At 38.9% G+C, this 22,971-nt stretch overlaps 1 protein-coding gene across 1 annotated transcript in view; it reads left to right on the forward strand.

Annotated features, from left to right (window-relative positions):
* The window catches only part of gfra2a (GDNF family receptor alpha 2a), a 158,735-nt gene that overhangs the window by 58,155 nt on the left and 77,609 nt on the right, over window positions 1–22,971 (forward strand). Inside the window, exon 3 of the mRNA XM_022670471.2 lies at window positions 8,144–8,230. Within this exon, the coding sequence (XP_022526192.2) occupies window positions 8,144–8,230 (87 nt within the window). The remainder of the gene's footprint in view (window positions 1–8,143; window positions 8,231–22,971) is intronic.

Genomic DNA, 22,971 nt, shown 5'->3' on the forward strand with positions numbered 1-22,971 from the left:
ACACTTGTGTTGATTTGTGCTGTTTCTTTATTAAAGGTGAGATCTCTGCAGTGTGGGTGATGACCTGAAGAACCGTAGTGCAAACGTGACGTGTGACTCACTCTGACGTGTGTACCAAGTTACCTGATGCTAGCTTGGATAATTATAGGCCAATTAGCATAACAATGCCACACTATATGCAGTGTCACAGCGTGACATATCAGTCATGTGTTCCATGTTCCTGCTCCAGAGCCCACCAACCTGAGCAATGAGCAATAAACAAAATATAACAAATAAAACACAGGAACATTTCCAAGCAAAAATCAAACAGTTCTAAGAATGTTTGCTGTACGTTCTTGGATCCTCCTTTGTTAGCTTGGACTGTACTCTGTCTTTCTCTGGGTGGGCAGGATAGTCTCTATTTTGAAAATTGACTAAAATATGAATGTAATTCTCTTATTTTCTAGCTGGGAACAAAAATGAAGAACCTTTATTTTGTCACTCAGTCCTGGAACATTATTTTTGTAACATTACGTGCTAACCTTTATGACAAAAAAGGTGTTTAAAATGTTGCTGAAGGTTTTAGAACCTTCTTTGTTAGCTTCCTCTGGGTGGGTAGGATGGTGTTTACTCTATTTTATCACTCAGTATGGAGCATTGCTAGAAGGTGTGGGTGTTTTTAGCTGCCACAACAGAATTAGCATTTAGCATTGCCCTCAGTGAGTGCTGGTGGTGTTGTGTTAGCAGTGTTTTTAAAGTGTGTATTGGTGCTAGCCTTCACTCTTCCAGTGCTGGTAGCATAGTGTGATAGAGAGATGAAATGACTAAAATTGTGGTGAAAATGAACTAAAATATAAATGTAATACTCTTTTTCTAGCTGGAAACAATACATAAGAACTATTATTTTATCACTCATTCCTGGAACAGGATTTCTGTAACATTATTAACATTATAAATATATATTTTTTAAATGTTGCTGAAGGATTTAGAATTTGTTTTGTTAGCTTGTACTGTACTCTGTCTTTCTCTGGGTGTGTAGGATGGTGTTTACTCTATTTTATCACTCAGTATGAAGTGTTGCTTATAGGTGTGGGTGTTTGTTAGCTACCGCAGCTGAATTAGCATTTAGCGTTGCCCTAAATGAGTGCCAGTGGTGTTGGGTTAGCAGTGTTTTGAAAGTGTGTAGTGGTGCTAGCCTTCACTCTATTAGTGCTGGTAGCATAGTGTGATAGAGATGAGTTGTAGACAGTGGTTTACAGAAATTACTAAAATTGTAAAAAATTGTGGTGAAAATTGACTAAAACCATTATTTAGTCTGCTGGAGTTGTTGAAGTGGCTAGAGTTTGTTAGCTGATGCAACCGAATTAGCATTTAACGTTGCTTTTAACACTGTTTAGTCTAACTGAGAAGCATTACTTCATCACTTGTTTTTTTAATTTTATTTTTGTCCTCTCTCTCTCTCTCTCTCAAAATAGAGTTAAATTTACAAGCCAATTTTTATCACAATTATAGTCCTACACACTGTCTACAACACAAAACTAATTATCATACTATGCTACCAGCATAGTCCTGGAAGAGTGAAGGCTAGCACCACTACTCACTTTATAAACACTGCTAACACAACGCCACTGGCACTCATTGAGGGCAACGCTAAATGCTAATTCATATGCGCCAGCTAACAAACACCCACACCTTTTAGCAACGCTCCATACTGAGTGATAAAATAGAGTAAAGACCATCTCACCCAACCCAGAGAAAGACAGAGTACAGTACAAGCTAACAAACAAGGTTCCATTTTTTCCCCACAAAGGTTAGCATGTAATGTTACAAAAATCATGTTCTAGGAATGAGTTAAAACACTGCTAACACAACACCACTGGCACTCATTGAGGGCAATGCTAAATGCTAATTAAAATGCCACAGCTAACAAACACCCACACCTTTTTGCAACACTCTATTCTAAAAACGTTCTAAGAATGTTAGCAACATTTTAAACACTCTTTCTCCATGAAGGTTAGCATGTAAATGTTACAAAAATCATGTTTCAAAAACATTCTAAAGATGAATGACAAAATAATGGTTCTTACTTAATGTTCCCAGGTAGAAAAAATTTTACTAATTTCCAGTTTTCACCCACTGTATACAACTCGTCTCTCTATCACACCATGATACCAGCACTTTAAAAAGTAAAGGTTAGCACCACTACACACTTTTAAAACACTGCTAACACAACACCACTGGCACTCACTTTTATTTATTAGCGGTATTAGCCTTCACTTTTTCAGTGCTGTAGCATAGTGTGATAGAGAGGTGAGTTGTAGACAGTGGGTGGGAACTGGAATTACTAAAATTGTAGTAAAAATTGTGGTGCAAATGGGGTTATAATGTAAAACGTAATGCTAGCATAAGCTAGCAGGTGGGGTAGGCTAATGGGTAATTTAACAGTGCTGCTCAGCTAAGAGGAAGATGGCAAATAAAAATGCAAAATGTCTTAAAATTGACTGAGTCTAGGAGGAGAGGGAACACTGTGTGTGTTTGTGTGTGGTGTGTATGTGGGGTGTGTGTGTGTAGCTAACTGTAAAGTACAGCAGAGGGAACTGGTGGGGTGACGAATAAGAAAACGAAATGGAATTGAGTTCTGAGTGCCGGCTGGATTTCCTGTGGCGGTGTGGTGGCAGGCCGCTTATACACATACAGCAGTGACAATGTGTGTGTGTGTGTGTTAGAACATACACTCACATATGCCACATTTCATCCCATCACTAAGGTGGGGGTGAACCCCGTCTCCCCTGGTAACTGGAGACGAAGCTCCGCACCTCCTGATTTAGGCTGACAGAAGGACTTAGAGAGCAGCACACTGCTTAGACACACACATACACACAGTGATTACATGCACTTGCATGTCAGCTAGGGTTGCCAGGTCTCAGCTGTGCTATTGTGTCTTTTATGGTGTGTTATTTCCCATCTTTTTACATTGTCATTTGTGTTTTCTGTAACAGGTTGAACTCTAGGGGGCGCTCTGTAATAGAAGTTATACTTTATATGATACTCACACTCATTCTGACAGACTGTAATACGCTACAGGAAGTGTAGCAGGAGCTCTATAAGGCTTTATAACATTTATATGAGCCACATGTTTATTCTGACAGACTGTAATACACTACAGGAACTGTATGGGGTGCACTATAAGGCTTTATAATATTTATTTGATCCACACGCTCATTCTGACAGACTGTAATACACTACATGAAGTGTAGAGGGAGCTCTATAAGGCTTTATAAAATTTATGTGATCCACATATTCATTCTGACAAACTGTAATGCACTATAGGAAGTGTAGGGGGTGCTTTATAAGTCTTTGTAATGTTTAGATAAGCCACATGTTTATTCTGACAGACTATAATACACTACAGGAAGTGTAGCAAGAGCTCTATAAGGCTTTATAATGTTTATGTGATCTGACAGACTTTAATACACTACAGGAACTGTGGGTGCTCTATATAGCTTTATAATGTTTATATGATCCACACGCTCCTACTGACAGACTATAATACTGTACAGCAGCGTTTCTCAACTGGTGGGTCGCGACCCAAAAGTGGGTCGCGGACACGTTCTGGGTGGGTCGCGGACAGCTTTGCAAAAAAAAAAAAAAAAAAAAAAAAAGATTATGCTCGTCTGATTTTTTAACGGTCTTTTATCTTGAAAATCTTGAAATGAGACAGAGAGACACGCGTTAGTTTGTGATGACGTTCGGTGAGAAGATGGCGAAACGCAAATACAGCCCGGAGTATCTGAAATGTGGGTTTTCGTTCATTGAGGACAAACAGGGTCAGAAACCCCAGTGTGTCATTTGCAATGAAGTGCTGGCACATGCGAGCATGAAACCCTCCAAACTAATGAGACATCTACAAACGAAACATCCCGCATATAAGGACAAGCCGGTGGAGTTTTTTCAAAGACGACTTCATGAGCTAAAGGCATCAAAGAAGTGTCTGACAGCATCGTGCTCCAAACAAGAGCAAGCGCTCCGGGCGTCTTACCACGTAGCTTTCCGTATTGCGAAGGCAAAGAAACCCCACACAATAGCCGAAGAGCTGATTTTACCTGCTGCAATGGACATGGTAAGAGAGGTGCTGGATGGTGCAGCGGCAGACAAACTTAAAACAATACCCCTGTCCAATGATACTATAGCGCGGCGTATTAAAGACATGTCTGATAACATAAAACAGCAGACTACAGCTCGCGTCCAGACAAGCCCATACTTCGCATTACAGATGGATGAATCCACGGACATAGCTAACCATGCTATTTTACTGGTTTATGTGAGACATGTGTGGGATGGTGATTTGCAGGAGCAATTTCTCTGCAGCAGAGAACTCCCCACCACTACCAAAGCAGAGGACATTTTCAACTCCGTGGACTTGTACTTGAGCTCAGTGGGTATAAGCTGGGAATACTGCATTGGAGTCACAACTGACGGCGCTGCCTCCATGACCGGGAAACACTCAGGTGTGGTGAAACAAATTCTGACGAGGGCACCTAATGCGACTTGGAACCACTGCTTTTTGCACCGAGAGGCACTGGCGGCTAAGAATATGGTTCCTGATCTTAATGAAGCTTTGCAAGATGTCATCAAAGTGGTGAACCACATAAAACGGAGTGCTAAGAGCAGCCGCTGCTTTTCAAATCTATGCAAAGATTTGGGCTCTGAGCACATGCAGGTGTTGTATCACTCCGAAGTGCGCTGGCTGTCGAGGGGTAAGGTCTTGTCACGCTTTTACGAACTAAAAACAGAAATCGCCACCTTCCTCTCAGAGAACAACTCCGTATATGCTGAACTGTTTGACAATAACACCTGGCTCGCACTTGTTGCATATCTTGCTGATATTTTTGAGCACCTCAACGCGTTAAACGTGTCTATGCAGGGAAAAGGACACAACATTTTTGAACAGTCAGACAAAGTTGTTGCGTTCAAGAAAAAGATCACACTGTGGGTAAATCATTTATCCAAAGACAGACTGGACATGTTTCCAAACGTTCGCCAGGAAGTACAGCAGCTGGACACCACGGCCAAAAATTACCTGAAAAAAACGATCAAGGAGCATCTCAGTAAACTTCAAGCTCGGTTTGACGACTACTTCCCTGAGAGGCACGGAGATAATAGTAATGCCTGGATACGCGACCCTTTCAGCGTCAACATGGAAAGCGTCATGTTACCAAGCAACGAAGAGCATCAGCTGGTGGAGCTGTCATGTGACCAGACACTGAAAAAGAGATTCGGCGACGTAAGTCTTTCCCAATTCTGGTGCAGCGATGTGATGGCTGAGTATTCATCTCTCGCCTCTCTTGCAATCAAAACGATCCTACCATTCAGCACAACCTACCTTTGTGAAAGTGGCTTTTCCACCTTGGTCCAGCTAAAATCAAAGCAGAGAAACAGGTTGAACACTGAGCATGATCTGAGAGTAACTCTGTCTACTGTCACCCCAGACTTTGAAACTCTGATCAAAAGTAAAGTACATGCCCAATTGTCTCACTGATTTTCACAAAAGACAGGTTGGGTGAAAACATCTGGTTTTGTAGATTTATTTATTTTATGCAGTTTTGATATTTATTTTTTTGCAGTAACTTTTACACATGCAGTTGGCATGGTCCTTCTATTTTTTTTACTAAAGGATGATGAATGCAGAGAAGTGATATATCTAATTTTGTGGCCTTATTTATTTTATGCAGTTTTGATGTTTAATTTTATTGTAGTTACTTGTATACATACAGTTTGCATGGTACCGCACGTTTTTATTACTTTTAAATTCACTTTGAATGCATATGTATGTTTACATATTTTTGAAGTTCACTTTTCAAAAATAAATTTGTTAGTTTGCATTATACAAAAGTGGGTCGCGACTTAATGACCATGAGAAAATGTGGGTCCCGGGCTGAGACCAGTTGAGAACCCCTGCTCTACAGGAAGTGTAGCAGGAGCTCTATAAGGCTTTATAATGTTAATGTGATCTGACAGACTTTAATACACTACAGGAACTGTGGGTGCTCTATATAGCTTTATAATGTTTATATGATCCACACACTCCTACTGACAGACTTTAATACACTACAGGAACTGTGGGTGCTCTATATAGCTTTATAATGTTAATATGGCCCACATACTCATTCTGACAGAATGCAATGCACTACAGGAGGTGTGGGGGGTGCTCTACAAGGCTTTATAAGGTTTATGTGATCCACACACTCATTCTGAACAGAATGTAATATAGCACAGGAAGTGTAGGGGTGCTCTATAAGGCTTTATAAAGTCTATGTGACCCACACACTCATTCTGTCAGACTGTAATACACTACAGGAACTGTAGAGGATGATGTATATTGCTCTATAACAGGGGTGTCCAAACTTTTTTTGTTGGGGGCCAGAAGGAGAAATATATTTGAAGTCACGGGCCACACTCTGTAATAAAACAAATAATGAAATATACCACTTTAAATAATACTTTTCCTGATTATTTCATTTACACACCATTTTACTTGACTTACTATCTTTATCTTTGACAGTGTTGTGTGAACTAAGATTTTTCAAATTGATGTTTAATTTCATGTCTCTTAATATTAAACTCCTTAATTATGGCAACTTTTAGACTCCTTTTAGACTCTGCGCTAGAAATGCGCACCCTCTCCGCTTTTAGACTCTTTGGTCCATTTTTCTGCGCTAGAAATACACACTCTCTCCGCTTTTAGACTCTTTGGTCCATTTTTCTGCGCTAGAAATACACACTCTCTCCGCTTTTAGACTCTTTGGCCCATTTTTCTGCGCTAGAAATGCGCACTCTCTCCGCTTTTAGACTCTTTGGCCCGTTTTTCTGCGCTAGAAATGCGCACTCTCTCCGCTTTTAGACTCTTTTGCCCCGTTTAAGACATTGTAACAATTTTGTAGAGAAGCAGAATGGCAGAGTGTGTAACAACATTTAACAGGTGAAGGAGCTTCTAACCATAGCAGGGTTGCCAGGTCCAACAAAAATATCCAGCCCAAAGTCAGTTTAAAACCCACCCTTCAGAAGTTTAAACTAGCCCAAAATATATGTCTGTCACATGTTTGAAGCAAATGGCAAAACAACTAAGTGTACAACTTTTTTTTATAAAGGGATTTATTATCAGTATTTCTGTCATTAGTCCTCAATAATAATATTGTAGTGTTTTATTAGTTCTTTTATAACAGTTTTATATCCCAGTCAAGAACAATTAATAGTTATATCATTAGCAAAACAACTAAAACTGAGTTTTACTTACTTAGTTCTTCTCTCCTCTTTAACATCTGTAACATCAAAGGCAACACCCACTTTTTTGTTTAAATGTATTTTTATTTTTTTTCAAATGCAGCCCACTGTCATGGCTAGTACAGAATGCAGACACGTGCAGATACTGTTAAAAGTTTGTTTATTATAAAATAAACAGATGTAAAACGTAGTCGGTACAGAAAAATGGGTAATCACCAATAACAGGAGCAATGTAGACAAAACCATACCATAAACGAGAGACAGTCCAGAGTTCATACACGAGAGATCCAATGTCAGAGGTAATCCAAGAGGCAGTAGTGAATACACAGTCCAGGTAATACACAGGTAATCCAATATCAGAGGCAAAGGCAATAATCGGCGTTGAGAAAACAAAGGCAAGGTCATACACGAGATAAACTGAGACAAGAGATAAAGTAACGCTTTGTAATGAGGAGAACCTACAATACGCGGCGTGGGTGTTTGTGTGGAGTGCTCCTTTATAGTGCCAGTAATCAGTATTCAGGACTTCCTGGAGGAAGCAGGTGAGGTGTCACGTGATCAGGTGTGTGCGTGATGTCAGCGGGTGGTGCATTCTGGGTAGTGTAGTTGTTGACCTGAGAACCTCCGTTAGAGCTGGGTGTGGAAGGGACAGAAGAGCTAACAGCACCAGACGTGACACCCACCACCATTTTCAAAAAAGCCCAGTTTGGCATTAAAACTGTGAACCTGGCAACTCTAAACCATAGTGTCAGTAATTCCCAACAGAAATCCCAGATATTTGTAACGTAATTGCCAAAATAGTCCCTCGCAGGATGAATTATGTTTTTTCATTATACTGTGAAGAAACTTGTATTAACCACGAGTCTTTTTCTGTGTTTTTCAGGTGAAGATTTCTACGAGGCCACTCCCTACGAGCCTCTGCCCTCTGTCCGCCACTCTGATGCCTTCCGCCTGGCCTCCATCACTTCTGGTAAACAATTTTAGGGGTTATTATATTATTATTCACTCTGTACTTGGCACAGTTTGTGACCACTTTGGCACTGCCACAGAGCGGTGCGATCTTCATTCACATGGCTTCAGGCGAGTATTAAAAATGAATTATACACTCACGGCCAATTTATCACTGTAGCTCCACCTCACCGGTCTACGGTTAGGAAGTGTGGCTTATTGTCCATTGCACAGGACTGAGATGAACACATTTAGAGCGGGGGTTTGGTGAGAAATTGTGGTTTACTGCAGAGAAATCTACTAACTTATATGTAACGTTGATATTAAAATAAAATAGTGGCAAAACTGAACAGATACTTTAATTTTGGGGAATATTTTTTGTCACACTATGCCCTGCCCCATGTTTGCCATGCCCACCATTTTAAATACAGTGGCTTGCAAAAGTATTCAAACCCTTTGAACTTTTCCACATTTTGTCACTTTACAATCACAAACTACATAGTGATAGACCAACACTAAGTATTACATAAGTGGAACAAAAATAATACATGGTTTTACATTTTTTTATCAAATACAAATCTGTAAGTGCTATGGGGGTTTGTCTCTACCATGCTTTGCGCATTTAGAGACTGAGACTTTTCCCATTAATCTTTTTTTTTTAAAACAGCTCAAGCTCAGCCATGTTGGAAGGAAAGCATCTGTAAACAGCAGTTTTCATGTTTTGCCACATATGCTCAATGGTATTTAAGACTGGGCCATTCTAACACATGAATAGTCTTTAATCTAAACCATCCCACTGTAGCTCTCTTGTTGACACTCTTCCATGACTTAGGATAGTCGACCGATTCTCCTACCTGAGAGATTGGATTTCTGCGGCTCCTCCAGAGTGACCATGGGCCTTTTTTTATACTGTTTTATGAATGATGGAATGAACAGTTCATATTGGGATGCTCAAAACTTGGGATATGTTTTTTATAACCTAATGTGGAAAAGTGCAAGGGATATGAATACTTTTACAAGCCACTTTAAATGTGTAAAGCTGGAGAAACATGTGAGATACTTGTAACTATAAAAAACACCACTTTCACCACCCCTGCTACAGAACAGATCATTTCACTGTAAACCCTCTCTGAATGACTTTGCTTATATAAAAATTTGATGAATCAGTTTCTGACCACTATTGAATAAGGTGGGTGGGTAGATGGACCACACAGTCCACAGTGTTTTGTACACTGGAGCCAAGAAAGCGGCCAGTAAAGTCAGTCTAATGAATCACAGCTGTCAATAATTAGCATTCAGGCGATGTTGAGTAAAAAAACTGTTCATGATTGGCTGGAGTGGAGCACTTGGTGGAGTCGTTGGGAAACAGGGGATCATGGGAGTTGTAGTTTAAGATGATGGGCTCTGTAAGCATGGAAGTGTTACTATATGAGATTTTTAAAAATACATATTTTGGACCCAAGCTCTTCGGGAAACTTTGCTAAAAAGTGTTTTAAACATCATGCAGTGTAGTTTATAGGTTTCAGACGTCTGAAAATGTGATGAATCGGTTTCTGACCACTATTAAATAAGGTGGGGTGGGTAGATAGACCACAGTCCACAGTGTTTTGTAAACTGGAGCCAAGAAAGTGGCCACTAAAGTCAGTCTAATGAATCACAGCTGTCAATAATTAGCATTCAGGCGATGTTGAGTAAAAAAACTGTTAATGATTGGCTGTAGTGGAGCATGTAGCATGAATCCTTGGGAAACAGGGGATCATGGGAGTTGTAGTTTGAGATGATGGGCTCAGTAAGCATGGAAGTGTTACTATATGAGATTTTAAAAACATATTTTGCGGCCTAAGCTCTTCGGGAAACTTTGATAAAAAGTGTTTTAAACATCATGCAGTGTAGTTTATAGGTTTCAGACGTCTGAAAATGTGATGAATCGGTTTCTGACCACTATTGAATGAGGTAGAATGGGTAGGTGGACCACACAGTCCACAGTGTTTTGTACACTGGAGCCAAGAAAGTGGCCAGTAAAGTCATTCTAATTAATCACAGCTGCCAATAATTAGCATTCAGGTGATGCTGAGCAGAAAAACTGTTCATGATTGACTGGAGTGGAGCATGAGAAAGAGTCCTTGGGAAACAGGGGATCATGGGAGTTGTAGGTTAAGATGATGGGCTCTGTAAGGATGGAAGTGTTACTATATGAGTTTTTTAAAACATATCTTGGACCCAAGCTCTTCGGGAAACTTTGCTAAAAAGTGTTTTAAACATCATGCAGTGTAGTTTATAGGTTTCAGACGTCTGAAAATGTGATGAATCAGTTTCTGACCACTATTGAATAAGGTAGAATGGGTAGATGGACCACACAGTCCACAGTGTTTTGTACACTGGAGCCAAGAAAGTGGCCAGTAAAGTAAGTGATGTGTATTGTTCATTTTTAAAATGCTTCCACTGTGTGGGATGAATTCCCTCTTTTAGAGGTTTTGTGAGCGCTGCGTAAAGGAATGGGTGGTTTATTTGGCTGGAATATAAACATCCCCGGCTTTTTGTTGCTGCAGCGTCAGGTAAGGTTGGCGCTTAATTCAGTGAGCGAGATCATTACAGAAGGCCGGGTTTAGCGGAATGATCGACTCCCCTTCACCGCCGGAGACGCAGACGGCGCAGAAAACACACAGCGTTCATTTTTATTCAGCTCCGACAGAACGCCCTCGGAATGACAAAGCTTAACGTGCAGCGGGGAGCGAGGCGGGGTGCCAAAGGGTTGCCAGATCCTCACATCCTGCTGATTGTGTTGCGTAACAGCAGTTTTTTCTTTTTTCCTGTGTGTCTCTGAGGGTCGTTTTTGAGTGGGAGCTACTTGTTGAGAGTTTGAAAGGGGAGTTTCGACTGGCCTTTTCGCTCCACCGGTCAAAAAGTAGAGACTGTGTGTGTAAAATACGCTAATGAGCATGAGAACTTAATTACAAGGACAAAAGTATTGGGACCCTATCATTTTTTTTTAGCATTTTTTTAAGCTGGTAGCACCGTGCTAATTGGCAAGTCACAAGCTTTCAAATTAAAATGAAGTTGCTAAAATGCTTAAATGGCTCAAACAAGCACTTTATGTCCAAATGTTTGTGGACACCCATTCTAATGAGTGCATTCAGACACAGACACAGATGTGCAAATGCACAAACAAAGCTTGTCCAGTTCCTGTAGTGTAGAATGGGACGTCTGGAGCAGATAAAGATGAACCTATCTGCACTGTGCCTAATGCCAAGGAAGTACTGGAGTTCTGGGGTATAAAGCACCCCCAGCACTAAGCCCTTTTTTAATACATGTGTCTAGGGCTGCACGATTTTGAAAAAATTCACATTGCAGATTATCTTTTTTCGATGATATATATTGCGATATTAAACAATGCAGGGCCCATGACATCAACAGCCCCACCCCCACCCACGTGCTGTCTCGCATCCGGACTGATCAAGAGCTGAGTCAGCGCCGAGCACCCAAAACCCGAGGACAACAGCAAAACAACAGTAATCCGTCCTTTAATCAGGCATTTAAATGGCTTTTTACAAGGTATATAAGAGCGTTTTTCTGGGATTAAAAGCGTGAAATCAGCTGTAACTGGAAATACCTGCGCAAAACTGTGCTGGACTGAGGTGCACAGCTTTCGACACATGCGTTTACAAGCACGTGCCCAACCATGTGGATGGAGACCATGTGGTTACCTAGCACCTGACTCTCTGTGTTGCTCTCCTTGTCTCTGGCGAGAGGTGGATAATGAAGTATGCAGAAGTACATGGAGTACTGTATGTGCTATGGCATTTCTTGAAGAATGCATTTAACACTGAAAAAAAATATGCGTAAAATTTACTTTAAAAAGGTTATGCAACTTTCTGCATTTGCTTTTTTTAAGTAAATTTAATTTCAGATAAATGTATGTAACTTCAGCTCGGTTTCAAGGCTTAAATGTTACACAGAGTAAATAAGTGAACTGAAATTCAGTCAATTTCTTTTATTATATTATTTACGCAATTTATTTTTGCTGAATCAATGCTTTCTTTTAGTAACCTTTACTTAATTTCTGCATACAATATTACCTAATTACAATGACTTCATTTATACAATATTACTCAAATAATTTATCATACATAATATATTATAATTCCTGAAATGTAAATATTTTTATTTAAAACACACATATAACACTATCTCAACACATGGATGGCATGTAATACATTCTTTTAAGTATACTAAAAATAATTCATTACATGCCATCCGTGTGTTGAGACAGTGAGACTTGGTCTATTTACAAAATAAATCTTTGACATTATGTAAATATTTGAATGTGTATTTTAATAAATGTACATTATGTATCATTAACTATTTAAGTAATATTGTATACATGAAGTAATTGTAATTAGGTAATACTGTATGCAGAAATTAAGTAAAGGTTACTAAAATAAAGGATTGATTCAGCAAAAATAAATTAAGTAAAGTTTAATAAAAAAATGATTGACTGAAGTTCAGTTCACTTATTTACTCTATGTTACAAGTCTTGAAATTAAGTTAAAGTTACTTAAATTGATCTGAAATTAAATTTACTTAAAAAAGCAAATGCAGAAAGGTGCGAATTTTTTTAAAGTAAATTTTTTTTTTGTACTTTTTTTTTCAGTGAGGTTCTATTATGTTTGAGTGTATGTTAGCCTCGTAGCTCCATTGCTAAGATACAGAGCTACAGAGACATAGAGAATCTCAGACACTAAACAAATGTCTCTACTGATGGAATAAATTAAGAAAAACAGCTATGAACAGGGTTTTAAACAAACTCTACGTCCGATGCTAAGCTTTTTTTAGCCGTTCCCTTTTGTGTCTCTTCATCTTCGGCTATCTTCTGGCTCCGCTGTGTGATCCTGTGTATTTTCAGACGACGCGAGACGACAGCGCGCTTGATTTGATGGGGCAGAGGGGTTCATTAGTGCAGGCCAGGCATGTGTGGTCATTTACTCCTGACACTGAAAGGACTGCAGTGCTAGCGTAGCATTAGCGCTGACGTTTTGAGGTTAGCGCCGCTAGCTTCCTCAGCCTTTATCTGGAAGTGGAGCAGGCCCGCGCGTGCCAGTCCGGACCGGAGAGCTTTAATTGCCGTCCCAAAGCAGAATCTACCAGCCTTAAATATAACACCAAACACATCCATCACACACGGCCGTATTCATGAGGCTGCGCTCGCGTCCCTCCGAGCCGCTGGAAAGACGGAGTGTTAAAAGCGTAACTGGGGCAGCGAAAGCGCCCGGCGCTCGGCGGACACGCGGCCAGACGGGGAAATATGCGTCCGCCCAGAAGATGACACCACTTTAACGGCGTGACATAAGGCTCCTTTCACGGATCATTTCCGACGCTCATAAAGAGTCCATTAACACAAGTTTCTGTGGGGTTTTTTTTATATCGCTCTTTGACTTTTTCTACTTGCTCTAGTTTTATTTTCCATAGTGAATCATTGTGACTCAGAGGAAGAAGAACACTGACAGTATGGAGCTGTCACTAACAGAGGACGGAAAGAGAAAGGAAGAAAAAAAAAAAAGGCCTTGAGCCGTTTTTTCATGTATTCATTATCCATCTTATTATTCACCAGAGAGTGATGAAACGCAGATCCACTCTAGGCTTTGTGTTACAGTAGTTTCCCCACTTTGACAAAGAGCCCTAGTCAAGATTCTGTTCACATTACAGTACATTCTATAAAATCATTAGTAAAAATGAATTCAGTTTATATTAATTAATTCTGTTAATCCAATGCAGATTGGTTTTGTTGGTAAATATAGACATCCCACTTTTCCTGAAAGTTCTGGGAGTCTCCTGCAGATTAATATAAATTGCTCAATGCTCAATGTATAATCCTTGCATAAGTTGGATTACCCTGTAATTTGATTTTGATAAAAAATATTATGTTTATTCCGTTCATTTTACCATAAAATGATTAAAGATTTTCAACTGCAGTATTTCATTCATTTAATCTAGGATGTGTTATTTTAGGGTTTCCTTTATTTTTAATAGTGTATATACATTATATTAAGCTCATACATACCATGCAAGGTCATGAGACAGAATTTAGCATCATGTCCCATTACTTTTGCCTTTTTCTAAGGAAGCACTGTAAGAATGTCTCACTGTCATGCAGGATATACAGCTCTGGAAAAAAATGAAGAGATCACTTCAGTTTCTAAATCAGTTTCTCTGATTTTGCTATGTATAGGTGTATTTTTGACAGTGTTGTGCGTGAACGAGTTCAAAAGAACGCGTTCATTGAACACGCTCATTTTTTCGTGAACATTGAACTGAACGCAACACTTTTTTTAATAAAGAACTTGAACGAGAATTAGTTCACAGTATGTGTCATGAACTGCAGACATCACTGTAAATGAACATTGGCTAGAGAGTGCAGAGCGCGAGAGAGAGAGAGAGAGAGAGAGAGAGAGCGCGGAGGGCGAGAGAGAGAGAGAGAGAGAGAGAGAGCGCAAGGGCGAGAGACCAATGACGGGAGTGAGAGAAAGCGCTGCAATTAAAAAAAAATGGCTAGTGGAAGTGATGCACGGAGACAGACACCGCTTCTCCTTACGAACGTTTTCATCACCTGGTATGAAACCCACAATTGCAGTATCATGAGCAAATGTCTACAATGAGCAGTTTTAAAGAACGTATAGTGATTTCTAGCTTGTAGTGTGAAAAAAAGTATTTATTTGAATATCTCACGAAAAAAGTCAAATGAACTGAACTTTGAACGTGAACTGTTCACTTTGAGCATGTATGAACGGAACTTGAACTAGTTCAGAAAAGCTGTGAACTGGCACAACACTGATTTTTGAGTAAAATAGACTTTGTTTTTTTTATTCTGTAAACCATGAACAAAATTTCTCCCACATTCCAAATAAAAATATTGTCATTTAGAGCATTTACTTGCAGAAAATGAGAAATGGCTGAAATAACAAAAAAGATGCAGAGCTTTCAGACCTGAAATAATGCAAAGAAAACAAGTTCATATTCATAAAGTTTTAAGAGTTTAGAAATCAGTATTTGATGGAATAACACTGCTTTTTAATCACAGCTGTACATGCTTAGATACGATCAATTTGCAATCAGTATATGTGGGTATAGTCAAATCTATTTTCCCACAATGCAATAGGAAATAGAAAGCCTGGAACTGTTATTAGACAAAATGACTGAGAGCGGTATGTGTAGCAGTAGGGGTGGGCGATATGGCTCTAAAATAATATCACGATATTTCAGGGTATTTTAGCGATAACGATATACTTGGCGATATAGGAAAACTAAAATAATGAATTCATTTCAGGAATAGTATAATAGTATAACAGTATAATCATAATGTGGCAAAATAAATAATATAGCATAAAATAATACAATGCAGCAAAAAATATTGCAGAATATTTAGTGCATGCATATAAACTGCAAACTAAAACAAATATACACCTAATAAAATAAATACACCTAAAGCTTCACAGTAAATAATAGACTACTTTTAAGACTGAACAACCCTATTATCACAATATGGATTTTTAATATCATGATATTTCTGTGTCACGATATATTGTATACGATATAATATTGCCCACCCCTATGTAGCAGCATCACTTTATTAATGATTTGCTGTTAGTACAGAATGTGTTATTACATTAATATTTTATGAAATAACCCAACAAACCTGCAGTATTAAGACTAGTGTTATATACTTTATACTATTAGTGTGTAGAATGGAATTGGAATGTAGCCCATGTCTGTATGAGGAGAGAGAGAGAGAGAGAGAGAGAGAGAGAGAGAGAGAGAGAGAGAGAGAGAGAACTCTGAGAACCTGAACTGAACTGAGTTCTGAGTGACTTCTGTTGTGAGTCTGGAGACTGGGCCTTCATTAATAGATGGTGGGAGCACTGAGAGTTTGGGAGTTTCTGGAGTTTTTATGGGGTGTGAGAACTTCACCCTGTTAGACTGGAAAAAGTGGAGCTTCTGGCTTGATTTCATTACATTGTTTTCTGTTTTCTATAGTCTACCGAGCTATACGTTTGGTGAAAGTTTCTTTTAACCCTTGTGTGCTGTTCATATTTTTGTTACTCGTTTACTTGTAATAAAGTTACTTGTATTTAATTCAGCAAAATTAAGCAATTTTACATTAAAATGCTTTACACATGCTTGCTTCACCTAAATTGCAAGCAATATAAACAGCTTACATGGTTAATATTTGCCCTTTACCTTTCTTATGTTACATTTCTTTTAAAAAGTGCTACTCTTTTTTTATTAGTTTTTTTAATAAAATATAAAAGAAAATGAATTTAACTCAAGATATGAGTAGAAAATTTGTTTAGTTTAAAATTTACAAATGAAGCAATGTTTATTAGCCCTTGGCCAAACATACTGTATGTAATATAAATCTGTGTGTGTGTGTGTGGGGGGGCGGGGGTGTACAGTGTGTTTTTATCGAAAATGTGTTTTGATATATGTTTTTCACAAAAAATGAGCCAATGCCAATGAGTTTGAGTTAGAAACAATATTTTTTTAGTATCATTTGATGAAAAATGAAAACGGGTCCCACAGACCCGAACACCACACAAGGGTTAACTCAAAGATATTAATAGTGAGTTTATTTCACTTTGCTGTAGCAGTTCAAAACATTATTTCAAGACGACTGGCATGTTGCGTTACACATTTTGAGATGTCTAGAATGTGGTGTTACACATTTATAGATGTCTAGAACGTTTTGTTACACAGTTTGAGAATGTCTAGAACGTGGTGTTACACATTTTGAGACGTCTAAAATGTGGTGTTACACATTTATAGACATCTAGAACGTGGTGTTACACATTTTGAGAATGTCTAGAATGTTTTGTTACACATTTATAGACATCTAGAATGTGGTGTTACACATTTATAGACATCTAGAACGTGGTGTTACACATTTTGAGAATGTCTAGAATGTTTTGTTACACATTTATAGACATCTAGAATGTGGTGTTACACATTTATAGGAGTCTAGAATGTTGTGTTACACATTTTGAGATGTCGAATGTTTTTGTAACACATTTTGAGACGTCTAGAATGTTTTGTTACACAGTTTGAGAATGTCTAGAATGTGGTGTTACACATTTTGAGACGTCTAGAATGTGGTGTTACACATTTATAGACATCTAGAATGTGGTGTTACACATTTATAGACATCTAGAATGTGGTGTTACACATTTATAGACATCTAGAATGTGGTGTTACACATTTATAGACATCTAGAATGTGGTGTTACACATTTATAGACATCTAGAATGTGGTGTTACACATTTATAGACATCTTGAATGTGGTGTTACAGATTTTGAGGCATCTAGAATGTTTTGTTAGACAGTTTTGAGACATCTAAAAAAAATGCTACACATTTTTTGCGTTACACATTTTTAAGACGTCTAGTATTTCGCGTTACACATTTTTAAGACGTCTAGTATTTTGCGTTACACATTTTTAAGACGTCTAGTATTTTGCGTTACACATTTTTGAGATATCTGGTATGTTACACATTTTTAAGACATCTGGTATGTTATGTTACACATTTTTAAGACATCTGGTATTTTGCGTTACACATTTTTAAGACGTCTGGTATGTTACGTTACACAATTTTAAGACATTCGGTATATTGCATCACACATTTTATGATGTCTGGTATGTTACGTTACACATTTCTTAGACATCTGGTATGTTACATTACACATTTTTAAGACGTCTGCTATGTTACGCTACACATATTTAAGACGTCTGACATGTTACATTACACATTTTTGAGGCGTCTGGTATGTTGCATCATTTGTTGCACATTTTGAGACGTCTAGCATGTTACGTTACATATTTCGAGACATCTAGCATGTTGTGTTACACATTTTGAGACGTCTAGAATGTTACGTTACATATTTCGAGACATCTAGCATGTTGTGTTACACGTTTTGAAACGTCTAGAATGTTACGTTACATATTTCGAGACATCTAGCATGTTGTGTTACACATTTTGAGACGTCTAGAATGTTACGTTACATATTTCGAGACATCTAGCATGTTGTGTTACACATTTTGAAACGTCACTAATTATAAAAGGTCTATCCAGATACTTTTGGACGTGCAGTGCATAAGAACTGTAAGGTGGAACCTGCAGAGGTCCACAGCCCTCTGAATATATTCAGCACACAGAAGAAAGCTGAGCTGTACTGAAACACATGTAGTGCATGGTGGGACGTCTCTGGGGTTGAAAGAATAAAGCTGGTAGCTTTTTGGCAGTAGTTTGAAGGAGATGGATGGTTGAACTCCAGATGTCCAGTAGCCGAGCTTGCTGATGTCTCCAGCGTGAGTAAAAACAGTATTCAGACTGACAGTGTGAGTAATAACCTGCACAGAGTCGGCCTGAGCTCGCCGCAGCCCGTGCTGGAGTGACGTCCAAACGGGTCGGGCTGGAAATGAGGGTTAAAAAAAGAGGAAATGGATTAACTATGCTGGTCACAGATGGAACCTGCTGTTCTCATACACACACACACACACACACACTCTCTCCAACTCAAGAAAAATCGCTTTTACCAACAGTGAATCATCTACAGCTCTTCTCCCGGAAAATTAAGTAGCGGCTCTGAGACTCCGAATGTCAGAAATTGAATGATTCACGCGCACAAGAATTCACCAGGGTCCGCCTTCTTCCTTTATCACCCCTTTTCACTCCCACTCCTCACAAATGTGAGCCAAAAAGAGTTTTAATAGAATATTGTAATGTAAAATAATACCAACTTCTCTTTATTACAAACACCTGCTGTAGTGCTTCAACACAGGCCACTTTATTTGAAACCTACGCTTTCTTGCTTCCTTAATGGCCACTTTATTAGAAACACCTGCTTATTGCTTTAACACTGGCCACTTTATTAGAAACTCAAGCTTTTTTTGGTTCCTTATAGGCCCCTTTATTAGAAACACCTTATTAATGCTTTAACACTGGCCACTTTATTAGAAACACCTACATCCTTGTGCTTCTTCACTGGCCACTTTATTAGAAACACCTGGACCCTTCTGCTTCAACACTGGCCACTTTATTAGAAACACCTACCTTCTGTGCTTCAACACTGGCTACTTTATTAGAAACACCTGGACCCTTCTGCTTCTACACTGGCCACTTTATTAGAAACACCTGGACCCTTCTGCTTCAACACTGGCCACTTTATTAGAAACACCTGAACCCTTCTGCTTCAACAATGGCCACTTTATTAGAAATACCTGCGTTAGTGCTTCAACATTCGCCACTTCATTAGAAACACCTACATCCTGGTGCTTCCATTCTCTGGCCACTTTTTTTAGAAACACCTACTTTGGTGCTTTCCCAAATGGTCACTTTATCAGAAACACCTTCATGTTTGTGCTTACTTAATGGCCACTTTATTAGAAACCCCTGCTTTATTGCTTTCACATTGGCCACTTTATTAGAAACACCTGCGTTAGTGCTTCAAGATTGGCACTTTATTAGAAACACCTGCTTTTGTGCTTTCTCTTTGGCCACTTTATTAGAAACATCTGCTTTAGTGCTTCCACACTATGGCCACTTTATTAGAAACACCTATTATGGTCCTTTCCCAAATGGTCACCTTATTAGAAACACCTTCATTTTTGTGCTTCCTTAATGGCCACTTTATTGGAAACACCTGCTTTGGTGCTTCAACACTGGCACTTTTTTAGAAACTACTGCTTTTGTGCTTCCTTAGGGGCCACTTTATTGGAAACACCTTCACCCTTGTGCTTCTTCACTGGCCAATTTATTAGAAACATTGACCTCCGTGTTATTCCACTCTACGGCCACTTTATTAGAAACGCCTTTTTCTGTCCTTCCACTCTATTAATGGCCACTTTATTAGGAACACCTACATCCTCCTGCTTCTTTACTGGCCACTTTACTGGAAACACCTACATATTTTGCTTTTGCTCTCTGGCAAATTGAATAGAAACTCCTACGTCCTTCTGCTTCTTCACTGGCCACTTTATTGGAAACACCTTCATCCTTATGCTTCCATTCTCTGGCCACTTTATTAGAAACGCTGACCTCTGTGTGCTTCCACTCACTGGCTGGCCACTTTATTAGAAACACTTTTGTTGGGTGTATTGAGTTTTGCTATTCAGAGTTGAGTTGAGAAGTTGAGTTCTGGATTGTATAAAGTTGGTATGAATGATGTCTTCACTGCTCTGCTGAAGGGCTCTTTGTTCTTCTGATTCTCTGCATCAGCAGTGAACTGTGTTCGGTCACTGAGTCACCTCGGCCTTATGGTCTGAAGCCCCCCGAGGTCTCCGGGAGGTCAGCGGCCTCTTGGCATTGGCCCCTCTGGCCCCGTCAGCAGCCCGTCTCTGTTTCTGTAGTCTGTGGGCTATGAGCCTCTGAAGACTCATCTAATAAACTTCACTTCAGCTAATACAGTAACTGCACGGCTTTAAGGTGGCATGTGGGATCTGCCTGAGGGGAAATGATGATGCCTGGTCCACGAGGGCGTCTTAAAAACAGTTCTGAAGCGCTCGGTGTGAATGATATCAGAGCTGCAAGAAGGCAAAGTGCGAGAAAGTGGCAGATGGCCAGCTGTTCAGTTTTTAAGAGCATATATTAAAAATATATACTTAATAATTTTAGTGGTGTTCAGATGAAAGAGGAAGATCATCAAGAGCAGGAAACATTAGAATTATACATTTAGATTAATATAGTTTATCTTTTCTGGGAACTTTGTCTTACTTCTGGGTGCCACTATATCATTAATGATGAAATTTTGAGCCACTATGATCGGGAGAGCGCTGGTTCGAATCCTGGTCATGCAGTTGGCTTTGCTTTCTCTGGGTGGGTGGATGGCGCTCTTTCCCCTCATCACCTAAGGCATCTGTGAACTGATGTATCGGAATCGGAGTCGCTGCGCTTTCCTGCTGATTTACATAATTCTGTTGCAGTGTAAACCCAGTACAAATACTAAGTATTAAGTGTGTAATTTATGTAAAATCGGATATTTCCAAACATTGCTCAGCTAATTTGAGTTTGGTGAATCAAATGGGATATTTGAGTTGAATAACCTTGTAATAATTGACTTTAGTCTGTTTCCATTAGCAACTTCTTTTTCATTGGGTTCTGGCACCATCTGTTTGCATACTGGGTGTGTCTCCCAGTTTCTGAACCTCACCGTCAGTGTGTAGTCATTCCCGTTGATCATATATTAGGATGAAATAACTGGCCTTGATATTGTAGGCTTATAAAATGAAGCATCATTTTGTGAGTCGCTCAATTTTATTCTTCTTACCATAATATTTTAATAGAATTATTGGGCAAAGAATTTAATAGATTTTAATTGTTTTAAATGCAACCTATTTCCTTCAAATATTTAAGTAAATTCAACTTATCCAGTCTTACAGTATGAATTCCCGGAAACCATTACCCCTCCTCTGAAGATCTGGGAGGTCCTGAAAATTCCTCTGTTGGTTTCTGAAGGTTATTAGTGTTGTTAAATCTGACTCCTAATTTAATAATGCTGTACAGATATAACCCCCATTTACAGCCCCACCCCCCTTTTAACACTCACACACACACACACTCTCTCTCTCTCTTTCTCTCTCTGTATTACAGTAAGAGTGTATTTGAAATTCATGACAGTGCTGTAGCTGTTCAGAGGCCTGCTGAGGGGCGACGTAATGAGAATTTGTTTACCAGTAAGATTCCTAATCAGTGGGGATGGTGCGAGTGTGTACTCAGCATCACCGTTATTCAGCCTGCCCTCGGTTACACATGCTGAATATTACACCATTAGGGAAATAGGAGCTTCACGGCGCATGTTTGTTTATTCAGAACCTGCACTGATGTGTGTGTGCCTGTGTGTGTGTGTGTGTGTGTGTGTGTGTGTGTGTGTGTGTTGTGGCCGCATGGGAGTGTGTATGCAGGGGCAATTAAGGCTGTCTTGTTTGCCTTCAAAATAACCTTTAACCCGTAGAGTTATTACCCCTCTGCTATTACGTTCAGTAAATTAATTCATAATTAATAGCAATTACACTATGTTATTACATAATTAATTACACAATTACATAAACAACTACTCGGTTGTTTGTCTATTTGCCCCTCTTATTTAGTTTATTTTTTAAATTAACATAACTGAAATTGTGCAGAAATTTGGGATCCTTTAAGCTGTTTAGGTCAAACTAACTCAAAACTGAATAGTTATCAAACAATATCAGTTAATTTGCAGACAGACAGATAACCAGATAGATAGATAGATAGACAGATATACAGTCAGTGATATGATACACTGAGGTGGAGCTACAGTCTCTCATTAGGGTTGAATATATATTAATAACACTCTAAATGTAGGTATTGTGATGTTATACACAGAGGAGGCGGAGTATTGTATAGGTATTGTGATGTTAAAGACCGAGGCTGAGCTACAGTCTCTCGTTAGGGTTAAATTATATACATTAATAACACTCTGAATGTATGTATTGTGATATACACTGAGGGAAGAGGAGCTACAGTCTCTCATTAGGGTTGAATATATATTAATAACACTGTATATGTAGGTATTGTGATGTTATACACAGAGGAGGCGGAGCTACAGTCTCTCTTTAGGGTGTAATATATATTAATAACACTGTATATGTAGGTATTGTGATGTTATACACTGAGGCGGAACTACAGTCTCTCATTAGGGTTGAATATATACATTAATAACACTTTAAATGTAGGTATTATGTTAATATACACAGAG

The sequence above is a fragment of the Astyanax mexicanus genome, chromosome 12 (assembly GCF_023375975.1).
Source record: "Astyanax mexicanus isolate ESR-SI-001 chromosome 12, AstMex3_surface, whole genome shotgun sequence".
In the NCBI taxonomy this organism is placed as follows: domain Eukaryota; kingdom Metazoa; phylum Chordata; class Actinopteri; order Characiformes; family Acestrorhamphidae; genus Astyanax; species Astyanax mexicanus.